Source organism: Trachypithecus francoisi, unplaced genomic scaffold, assembly GCF_009764315.1.
Source record: "Trachypithecus francoisi isolate TF-2019V2 unplaced genomic scaffold, Tfra_2.0 Lachesis_group4, whole genome shotgun sequence".
In the NCBI taxonomy this organism is placed as follows: Eukaryota; Metazoa; Chordata; class Mammalia; order Primates; family Cercopithecidae; genus Trachypithecus; species Trachypithecus francoisi.
In genome coordinates, this window is record NW_022681469.1 from 36,872,521 (window position 1) to 36,883,074 (window position 10,554).

The window sequence follows — 10,554 nt, forward strand, 5'->3', positions numbered from 1 at the left end:
GCCACGGGGTATCGCCCTCTTCGAACAGCCATGAAATCTTCTTTTTAGAGGAGATTGACTGGGAGAACTCGGAAATGAAAGGACAAATTGGAGAGTAAAGTCAAAGAAGGGAAGGTAGAAAGGCTTTTCTGTTAAGGTCTTAAACAGGAGAATCTAGTTAGAAAAGTATCTTTGGGACCATCAGGTGACCCCAACTACTCTTAAGCACAGGCCAAAGGGCTTCAAAGGGAGGATTCTCGGAGGAAGGATGTCGGCTAAAAAATTCACGAAAGGTTTTTGGAAGAGATACTCAGAGATACTCCTCAGACATTCTTAAAATTTGACTTGAGAACGTATTTTCCAGGAAAGTCAAAATGACAGGCAAACCTAGTGAAAAGATGCTCTAGTTCCTCCTTTAGGTATGCCACACCCCTGGGCCTGTTTTCTTTCACCTTGCATCTAGATTAAATGACCCTACAATTACACCCTGAGTCGTCAAAGCAAGTCTGATTAGCTAGTGCCTGTTCAAAAACTTTCATCCAGGAGCTCTCCACCGTCTGTTACGCGGTCTCTTAAACCGAATCCGGCGCCCCCTCCCGAAACTTTCCGGAGCCTCCCTTGCCATCTCCCCGCCTTGGGGGGATGGAGCCCCCCCAGGACCTGCGGGAATGCAGAGGAGAAGGGGAGGAGCGCGATCGCGCCTGGGATGGGTTGCCGGGCCGGCCGGAGCGGTGGTGGTCCAGAGGCCCGAGGTCGACGGGACCTGATCGAAGGCAGCGCCGCGTAGAAGGACCCTGGGAGCCAGACGCTTGGGAATCCCAGCACCGCCGCGGCGCCCAGTCACTGAAGTTGCGCCCCAACTCCCAACCGCCGCCTCCAAGCTTCTCGAGCTACCGTTCCTGGCCCCTCCATGGGAGTCTCACAGAGCTCGGTGGCCCTCGGCCTTGCCAATGTCGTTTTAACTGTTTGGAACTGGTGAGCGAGAACCGAGAAGTGGAGAGCCCAGCTGGGGAGTTTTCAGCTTTTCTGTTTCACTTCGGGCTTCTTTTCAAGTGGTTCTGCGCTGGCCACCGAATCCAGAATGAGGCGGGGCTCCTCTGCCCCTACGCCAGCAGCGGGAACTTGGTTCCCCTGGGCAGCCGGGGGCAGGGGGCGCAGAGGCCGCAGCGATAATGAAGGCTGAGACGGCCAAGGCCAGCGGGTCGGCGCGGGGCGCTCCCGGGCCGGAGTGGCCATCGGTCGGAGTTCAGGAGGTAACTGAATTTATAAGCTGTTCTTACAGATTTCTGGCTCAAGGATTTGTATTTACCTCCACTGCTTCTCCATTTCTCTAAGCTCTGTGGTCTCTAAGTTCTTTGTTCTGTGTTATTTGAATTTCTATTATCGACTTGTATTTCATGGGATCACTAAAAGAAGTTTGAAAATAACATCCAAAAATGCTTCAAATCTCGTGGGTAGTGTCAAGGAAAGAGTCGAACTGTGTCTTGAATATGGTGTGTGTGTGTGTGTGTGTGTGTATGTTTAATTTTGACTACAAACAAAATGTCTTTAAAACTGTCTAGGGACTGCTGCAAAACGCTAATCAACTAATTGCACAAAAACCTTTTTCTATCATTGGAGGCAAGTATTTCGGTGTAGAGCAATAGAGCATGTTTGGGCTATCTTCTAATTGTTCACCTTCCAGATTTCAGTAACACCCTTGTAAGTGACAAGCAAAACTTTGCTGGGTTTTGTTGCTTGACGCTGTTGCTCCACAGTAAAGGTTGGATAAACTGGGTTGTTTTATAAACTTCTTTTTTCCACAAAGTCCAGCCCTGAGTCGTAGCCTCTCAGTCTGGAGGGACACACCTCACAGGCCTGTGGGAATGGGTGAGAAAAATCTCAGCATTAGTGGAGGGTCAAAAACAAACTGAGTCCAAGTGATAGCTGTCTGCATTGCCTGCTGCCTCATTAACAGCTCTCACATTTGGGCTCTTCATTTTCTTTTACAAACTAATTTGCTATGTAAATGCTGTTTTGAGAGAAATAATTTCACTGGGTTTAAATGAAATTCTAATATAAAAGAAAGAGTAACAACAAAGGTCTAGAGACAAACAACCCACCCTCACACTTCTTCCCCCAAAGAGAGGAGGGCTCTGTGAGTTAACCAACCCTTCCCACACTTACAACCTGTGATATTGTCCTTCACAGGCTTTGGGAAATTAGCAAGAATTCTTTATTTGCTACCAAACTAACTAAAAGCACACTGGTAGCCTTAAATCTGAACTTGTTGCCAAAATGTTTACTAATGTGCTGGAAAGTTAGTTCCCGTTGTGTATTAAGTAATCTGAGGTACTCAAAAACTCTTTCCTTGAACCTTATAGACCTTTGCTATTTGTGTCCCATCCCATCACCCTCCCTCCATCACACACCAAAAGAAATAACCAAAGACCAACCAGAGATAAAGACTATGAGCAGAAAATGTAGAGGAATTTTAAAATGTGTTTTTCCTTCTAGAAATACAGGATGTTGCATTTGGTGCTATGTATTAAACAGGAAAAGTGTAGATGTGCTTGAGTGTCAGGGCTGGGGTGGGGGGTGATGTTAGAATAATAATAACGCCTTTGTCTCCCCTCCCTTAGTTCACAAGCTAAAGCAAAGAGAAAGCAGACTGTTGTTCTTGGTGAAGGGGTTAGGGGTCAGAGATGTTGAACAGGCCAGAAAACTCTAAAAACATGACCAGGGACAAGTCAATGAACTAGGCAGAAAGTGGAATTAGTTATAATATTTTCCAATCCATTTTTAATTTAAAAAAATCAATAGCATTTTGTGGCATATCAAGGAACAAGAGATTAGAGATTATGGCTTATTTGGTAATGTATGGCTCTATTATCTTATTACCTTTAATTTCAAATTGCAGTAACCATAGGCAGAAACTGCATTTGCTTGTGATAGGGACTTCAACAAAAAGCCTGTGAAAATTATGCATGTTTTTTAGTAATAGCAAGAACACAGCTTAGAAAGTATTGAAGTCAAAATTAGATTCCTTAGAAAGAGAATTTTAAATTACTTTAGAAGAACAGGACTTTTTCCTATTTCTAAAATAGATCTTAACACAGAGTTTGTTATCTGGCCTCTTTATATTATGAACTGCTGTGATTTCCTCAGGATATTTCATAAAGGACAAACTATACACTTAAACTCGCCTTCCATCAGGATTTGAGGTTATAAATACTGCCTTTCCGTGGATGGAAAGGGGAGGCACACTTAACTATCAGTTCTCAGAAAAAAAAAAAGAAAAAAGAAAAAAAGAGGGATTATAGGATTCTCAAAGAAAATAGAAAGAAACTGTAAGAGTTTCTATTTTGTCATTAACAAACAAGGCTCCCTTGCATTTGTTTAAGTAAATTAAAAAATACTTCTGTTGAAACATTTTGAAAGCTTCTGAATTTGCTGAATATACTCTGTTCTTATTGCTTTTTTTGTCATTTTCAAATATATTTGTAAATAAAGCACTGGACAGATTGGACAGTAAGACAGAAGCCCTTTCTAAATACATTTTGTGTTTTATGACAATTCTTATTTAATAGAGATAGTATTGCTAATTAACATGTTTTTTTTTTTGGTTAGGTTTTGAAAAAATTAACAAATGTTGGATATCAAGGCCTGGAGTTGTAAAGCATCTTTTCAGTCTTTAGTAAACTCAAGGGCATCTTAAAGGAAGAGTATAATTGATGCTTTGCCATATTTGTGTTAACTCAAATGACATTTTCAAACACTTGCCAAAAGGGCAAATCCTGAAAAGACCAGTGAAAAGCAAACTGTTGAAATATAAACTATACAAAGCATGCATACCTCTTAGCCAGTATTTTTTCCTTTTTAGTTTTGTATACACCAAAGGAGAAATTTACAGAGGTCAAATAAAGGCTCTTTTCCAGTTAAGGAGAGGGGAGGGGGAGGAGAAGAAGGGGAGAGGGAGGGACACACCACAAGCATAAAACAAACTGGTGACATTCAGTCAAGAAGGCAGGTAAGGCTCCAGAGGCCGGCGAATTGTGCACAAGTCAGCTGGACTCTCTAAAGTCTTCCAGAGCCGGGCTGTTTCGCGCTTCTTGGCTTTTTTCTTTCAACCTAGCCCTGTGGCGGAGGAGTGCAGCAGATGGGGGATTTTTTCGCTGTTGGGAAGTGGCAGGTAGGAAAAGGAATCTGATCCGGACCAAAAGTCAGCAATTAAAGTCTTAACCGCGACCCATCTGTCGTGGGACAGAGAACCTCCCCACCCCCCTTTGCCCCAGCAAAGCCCTTCCCGTGCCCTTTGTCTGAGCAGGGGAAAGGAGGAGTCTAGTTCTGCGGCCCCAACAGCAAAAGGAAAGAAAATTTCCAGTGCTGACCAATACTGAGTGTCTGCGCCCGGTCCAAGTACAAGTCCGAAGCGCCTCTCGGGGGTGTGGCGCCTCTTCGCTTGCTCTGCCCAGGTGCTCTGCCCAGGTGCTATGCCCCGTGGCCCCAGCAAAAGGAAAGAACATCTGCAGCCTGGGCGAATCCACAGTAGGTGCACCCAGGCCAAGGACGGTTCCAAAGCGCCGCCCGGGAGTGTAGTGCCTCTTTGCCTGCTCCCTCCGGGCCCTCTGCCCTTCTCTGCTGCATCAGTTGCCCCAGTCTGAAACCAACTCGCGACCTGAAACGAGGCATTCCCGGGCCTAGCTGCTGAAGCTGGTCTTATTCAGCCAGACCTCTCCCCCATCTTGCCCCTTGGTTGTCCTCAACTTCCAGTAGGACTCACTCCCCCTCCCCCATTTCTTCAGCCTTTGAGTTTTCCCACCACCCACCCAGCGCCGCTGCCTTTCTGTTAAACATCAGGCTCGTTCCCAGCCCAAGCTCTCTTCCTTTCCACTCCTCTTGACTCTTGGGGCAAAGGCGGAACTGATTTTCGCGGAAAGCTAGAGAGGGGCGGAGGGGACCGGGTGGCTTGCCTGGCATGTGTTGAGAATGGGGTAGAGAGGAGGGAATACTTTGAGGTCAATTTCCTTCGTTTAAGGTCCAGTTTCTTATCTTTGAGTGAAATTGGACAGGGACTTAATAATCCCAGGGTTTCTAGTCCGCCGTTATCCAGCCTTCCGGGGCCAACCCTTTTCAGAGCTCTAGCAGAAGGACGCCCCCACTACACTTGGCCCAATACCTGACACCCGCCACCACCTGTTTCACAGCCACGTGGGGTTAACTCACCATGCAGATGGCACCTTGAGCTGCTGCGGTCGGCCACTCACTTCAGGGTCCAGGCCCCACCGCCGTTTGCTTGCAGTTCTGTGAGCTCCCTTGGCCTCCTCACGCCAGGTCACAGCTGCCGCGTCTTCCAACTCTGTGCAGCCCTCCGTGAGCGCCTAGGTCCGGGGTTCAGCTCTGCGTGATCGCCGGCTGGCAAGGGACTGCGCCGGGGAAGGTGCGCGCCGCAGCTTCCAGCGCGCTCCTGGATTCTCTTGCCTGAGCGGCGGGAACCCGCACAGTCTGAGCTGCACATAGGCGTCTTTCCGGAAACTTCCACGCACTCCACCGCGCCGCCCCAAGAGTTTGGGCCAAGGCGCCACACCCGGCGAGTTCTCGGCTGGGGGCGTTGCACGGGAAATGGTCTCTACGAGCGCTCTTTGGGAGGCACAAGTGTAGCTGTGGACACAACTCCGGCGCCGGCAAGTCTCTTTGATGCGCACAGACACCCAGGCTGCAGCCTGCGCTGCTTAGAGGAGGCTTGCAGACACCGGCAGCCGGGGTGGGGATTAATACATTCTGTTTCCCTTTTCCGCTCGGCATTCAGTATTTAAAATGCTCCGGGAGAGCTCTAGCTGAGCGCAGGTACTTAAGAAAGAAATGCTTTTTCCAGACTCTCAATGTAAACTCAGAAGCGTGCGCGCGCGCGCGTCTGTGTGTATCCTGGGTGCGGTCCGATCGAGTCAAGGTTTCTTGTGGTGTGACACCCGATTATACCTTGCAACTCCTCAACTTTGTGGATGAAAGTGCGACTTTCCCAGGCCGATTGCAGCGGGCATTGCCTTTACAAAACCACAAACACTTAACAAGCCTCCCAAGGCTTTTAATTCTCAGGGGCGTTTTGAGAGGCCAGTTACCTGCTGGCGTCTTCTCAACGGTCCAGACTCAGTTCGGGCCGCGGAGACTCCGGGATTCCGGGAGCGGGCAACCCCGAGCCCTGGAGGAAGAAAGAGGTCTGGGAAGGTGCCACAGACCTGACCCCGGCCCACCCCGGCCGGGCCAGGCCCAGCGGAACCAAGCAGCGAAACCTCGGATTTCGCCGCCTAGGCTTCCTGGACGGGGCTTTCTGGAGCTTGGCGTTTGATAAATATAGCCTGGCGTTTGCCCCTGAATTAGACTCCGTTTCCTTATTTAGCCCTTGCACAATGATTTTAGATGATGTCACTTAGAGCTAAACGAGAAAATTGATCTCAGATTTGCTTGGCCTCTAAAGCCTGGTTAAGCAGATTGAGAATTAGAAAGACAGAGGAAGCAAAAGGGGGTTGGGGGTGGGGGAGGGCGGAGGGTAGTGAGGTGTGCGCGGCAGAGTGTGTGCGCGGAGGGGAGGGCGCGCCAAGCGGGTGAATGCGCCCCCGCCTTTTCTGGGCGGGGAACCTCACTCACCAATGAAAAGTAGCTACTGACTGCAGAGGAAAAAAAAAAGTTTTCCTGTTGACTGTTGGAAGCGAATTGAGCAATTATCTAGTTTACCTTCTCCTCTTGGAAGTTAACGATTGGCGAGATCTTGGCTGCGTTATTGACACAACACTTTCTATTGATAGAAATAAGTAGTGATTGTCCCCGAGTCATTGGTGCGCCAAGAACTCTGCGATGGGCTGGCAGGAGTCCATTGGGCTGGGCAGGCAGGTTCGGCTGGTGATGCTGGGGAGGAGGAGGAGGAGGAGGCTACTGGTGGTGATGGTGCCCGTCCCCCTCTCCGCAGGTCTGTGACAAGCAGGGAACAAGGCAACGAACCGCGCAGCCAGCCCCGGCTGACGGACGCTGGCGACTCAGACATGGACAGTAGCTGCCACAACGCGACTACCAAAATGTTAGCGACTGCTCCAGCTCGGGGCAACATGATGAGCACGTCCAAACCCTTGGCTTTCTCCATTGAACGAATCATGGCGCGCACCCCCGAGCCCAAGGCCCTGCCAGTCCCCCATTTCCTGCAGGGAGCCTTACCCAAGGGGGAACCCAAGCATTCTCTGCATCTCAACTCGTCGATCCCTTGCATGATCCCCTTCGTGCCTGTGGCGTACGACACGAGCCCCAAGGCAGGAGTGACGAGTTCCGAGCCGCGGAAGGCCAGTCTAGAGGCCCCGGCTGCGCCCGCGGCGGTGCCCTCGGCGCCGGCATTCAGCTGCAGCGACCTGCTCAACTGCGCACTGAGTCTCAAGGGCGACCTGGCCCGCGACGCGCTGCCGCTTCAGCAGTACAAGCTGGTAAGGCCGCGTGTGGTCAACCACTCTTCATTCCACGCCATGGGCGCCTTGTGCTACCTGAACCGAGGTGACGGCCCGTGCCACCCGGCAGCCGGCGTGAACATCCACCCGGTGGCCTCCTACTTCCTCAGTTCCCCTTTGCACCCGCAGCCAAAAACGTATTTAGCCGAAAGGAATAAACTGGTGGTCCCGGCGGTGGAGAAATACCCTTCTGGAGTAGCGTTCAAAGACCTGTCCCAGGCTCAGCTGCAGCATTACATGAAAGAAAGCGCCCAGCTTCTGTCGGAAAAAATCGCGTTCAAAACCTCGGACTTCAGCCGAGGCTCTCCTAACGCCAAGCCCAAAGTTTTCACTTGCGAAGTGTGTGGAAAGGCAAGTACTATGCAAAACGGAGATCCTTTCCCTTCCTTCCTTCCTTCCTTCCTTCCTTCCTTCCTTCCTTCCTTCCTTCCTTCCTTCCTTCCTTCTTTCCTTCCCTCCCTCCCTCCTCCTTTCCTTCCTCCCTTTTTAGTATTTTGGGGGTAATTATTTGTATACACTTTTTGTAAGATTCTCTTCCTCCTACCCTCCCTCTGCCCAGTTTGATTTCCAAGTTACTTGTTCGGCTAACCTGTTCTACGTGTGTTTAATTTTAAGGTCTTTAATGCGCACTATAACTTAACCCGTCACATGCCAGTGCACACAGGAGCCAGACCCTTCGTTTGCAAAGTGTGCGGAAAAGGTTTCAGGCAAGCAAGCACCCTGTGCAGGCACAAGATCATTCACACGCAGGTGTGTTCATCTGTCTCAATTTCACCTAGTTTGCTTCGGAACTGTTTGCAGAAAAACAGTCGATAAAGCCTTAGTCTTTAGGATAAGGGTCGTTTAAAACGTGCTAGCTAAACAGGGGTGAATGCCATATATTGTTTGCTTTTGTTCTGCCTTGAAAGTGTTTAAGCATTACTGTGTTTTGAGCTTGCAAAACTTCACATAATTAGAAAATATCTAAATGTCTCTGCTTTTCCTTTCTCTTGCTTAGGAAAAACCTCACAAATGTAACCAGTGTGGCAAAGCATTTAATAGAAGTTCCACTTTAAACACTCATACCCGAATACACGCGGGCTACAAACCGTTTGTGTGTGAATTCTGTGGCAAAGGGTTTCATCAAAAAGGTATGGAAACCAGGAAATGTTGTCTCTCATGGTTAGTCTTACAAAAACTGATACTTAATATTTTCGGGATGTTTTAGAAGACGATGTTTAAAGTGTAGTTATGTGGCGCATTTGTTGCCATTCTAACCCCCTACCCGAAGTCTGATTAGTATTAGAGAAAGGCATGATTCATAAAACAAGGGTATATTTTTTAACTGCATGCTCTGATTCTATGTAATTGGACTGATAAATGTGTATTAAAATTTAAAGGAAACGGCCTCCCTGTTGATGCGATGTTTGTAAATAAACTTTGGGAGACAAGTGGAGGCACGGATAGCAGCCCTGCACTGGTTGTGGGACCCGTGACGGTTCTTCTGCTTGCCTGGCGCTACCTTAGACGTGTCTGCTCGTCCCTTTTTAGGGTCTTTTTTTTCTTCTTCTTCTTTTCCTTTTCTTTTTTTTTTTTTTCCAGAACCACATCTCTGTCATTTGTGTGTTTCAGGGAATTACAAAAACCACAAGCTGACCCACAGCGGGGAGAAGCAGTTCAAGTGCAATATCTGCAACAAGGCTTTCCACCAGGTTTACAACCTCACTTTCCACATGCACACCCACAACGACAAGAAGCCTTTCACCTGCCCCACGTGCGGCAAGGGTTTCTGCAGGAACTTTGACCTCAAGAAGCATGTCCGCAAGCTGCATGACAGCAGCCTAGGGCTGGCCCGCACGCCAGCTGGCGAACCAGGCACTGAACCGCCGCCCCCGCTACAGCAGCAGCCGCCGGTGACGCTGCCTCCTCTGCAGTCGCCGCTGCCAAACCCCGGGCCCCTGCAGCCCGGGCTCCACCAGGGCCACCAGTGATCGAGGCCAGGGTTCCTCCCAGCCTCCGCCGGGCCCCCACGCTGAGACAACGGCAGACTAGAGCTCTTGGTCCGAGTTCGTCTGCAGACCCCGGCGCATGTTGGGCCCCACACTTTAGGGCCAACCAGAAGCCTCTGCGTCCCTTGGCCTTTCGCCTCTTGCATGCACCTGCTAAATGGTTTTGTGTATTATATTCTATATAGGCACTAACAATTATGAAAAACTTGGAGGGTTTTGTTTGTTTTCTGTTTTTCTTTTAATTTGGAAAGACTTTTCATCTTGGGTGAGGAGATGGTGTTTGTTTTGTTGTATTTTGTTTTGTTTAAACAAATTTCTGCTATATTTATTGAGATCTGTATTATTCTACCCAGGAATGCTGCATCATTTTAATTTTATTATTGTATATATTTCCATTGTGTTGATTCTCCCGTCTCAAGATGTCTGCAGGATGTTTATCATTTCCTCCTTTCCTGAAGTAACGAAACACTGTGTGTATGTCATCTATACACACATAGATGTGTGCGCCCATAGGGGTATATTCCACATGTGTGAGCACACACACATACACATTAGATAAGGATTTTGATTATTGCACGTGAAAATTGATTCATTGACTGTTGAAAATAAATACTTGGAACATGCTTATTTAATCAACAAACTTTAGGGCTCTGTTCATACTATTCAGCTAAAGATTCCTAACTGTGACCCCCTCATCCATCCTCCTTTTTAAAATCTAAAACCCTGGATTAATAATACTTAATGTTTTCATCTGAAAATCTATCAAGTGCAAAGGTGTAAAAAATGGTTACACCTTTGGATAAAGTTATGAAATCTGGTAAATTTCAGAAGCAGAAGACATGGAGTTTTCTAACAGAAACACAAATTTGGCTTGGACCACCTGATATGTTCGCAGTGCACAGTTAAACGGGAACAACATATCCGGTAGCTGTATGCAATGTACATCTCCTCAAACGCATTACAATCATAGATAGACAGGTGTCTATTGTTTGCATCCTGAAGGCACATACTGACTTATACACAGCTGGCAAAGGGAGCCTCTGTGTTTTTACATGTGTATATATGTTTATAGATGAATATACTTCCATTCAAGGAGGAAACATGGATGAAAACCAAACTGT

The 10,554-nt window shown here is 48.1% G+C and overlaps 1 protein-coding gene across 2 annotated transcripts; it reads left to right on the forward strand.

The window, feature by feature from the left end:
- The first annotated feature begins 953 nt into the window (after positions 1 to 953).
- On the forward strand, positions 954 to 10,005 carry FEZF1 (FEZ family zinc finger 1). 2 transcript variants are annotated; one of them, XM_033193507.1, is made up of 6 exons: positions 954 to 1,232; positions 6,923 to 7,424; positions 7,575 to 7,796; positions 8,061 to 8,195; positions 8,443 to 8,575; positions 9,057 to 9,998. In XM_033193507.1, exons 2-6 carry the CDS (start codon positions 6,996 to 6,998, stop codon positions 9,413 to 9,415), a joined length of 1,278 nt encoding a protein of 425 aa, XP_033049398.1. In that variant the 5' UTR covers positions 954 to 1,232; positions 6,923 to 6,995; the 3' UTR covers positions 9,416 to 9,998. The 2 variants fall into 2 exon arrangements, with proteins under 2 accessions (XP_033049398.1, XP_033049397.1); XM_033193506.1 differs by having other exon boundaries at positions 6,923 to 7,796; positions 9,057 to 10,005.
- Positions 10,006 to 10,554: the final 549 nt, after the last annotated feature.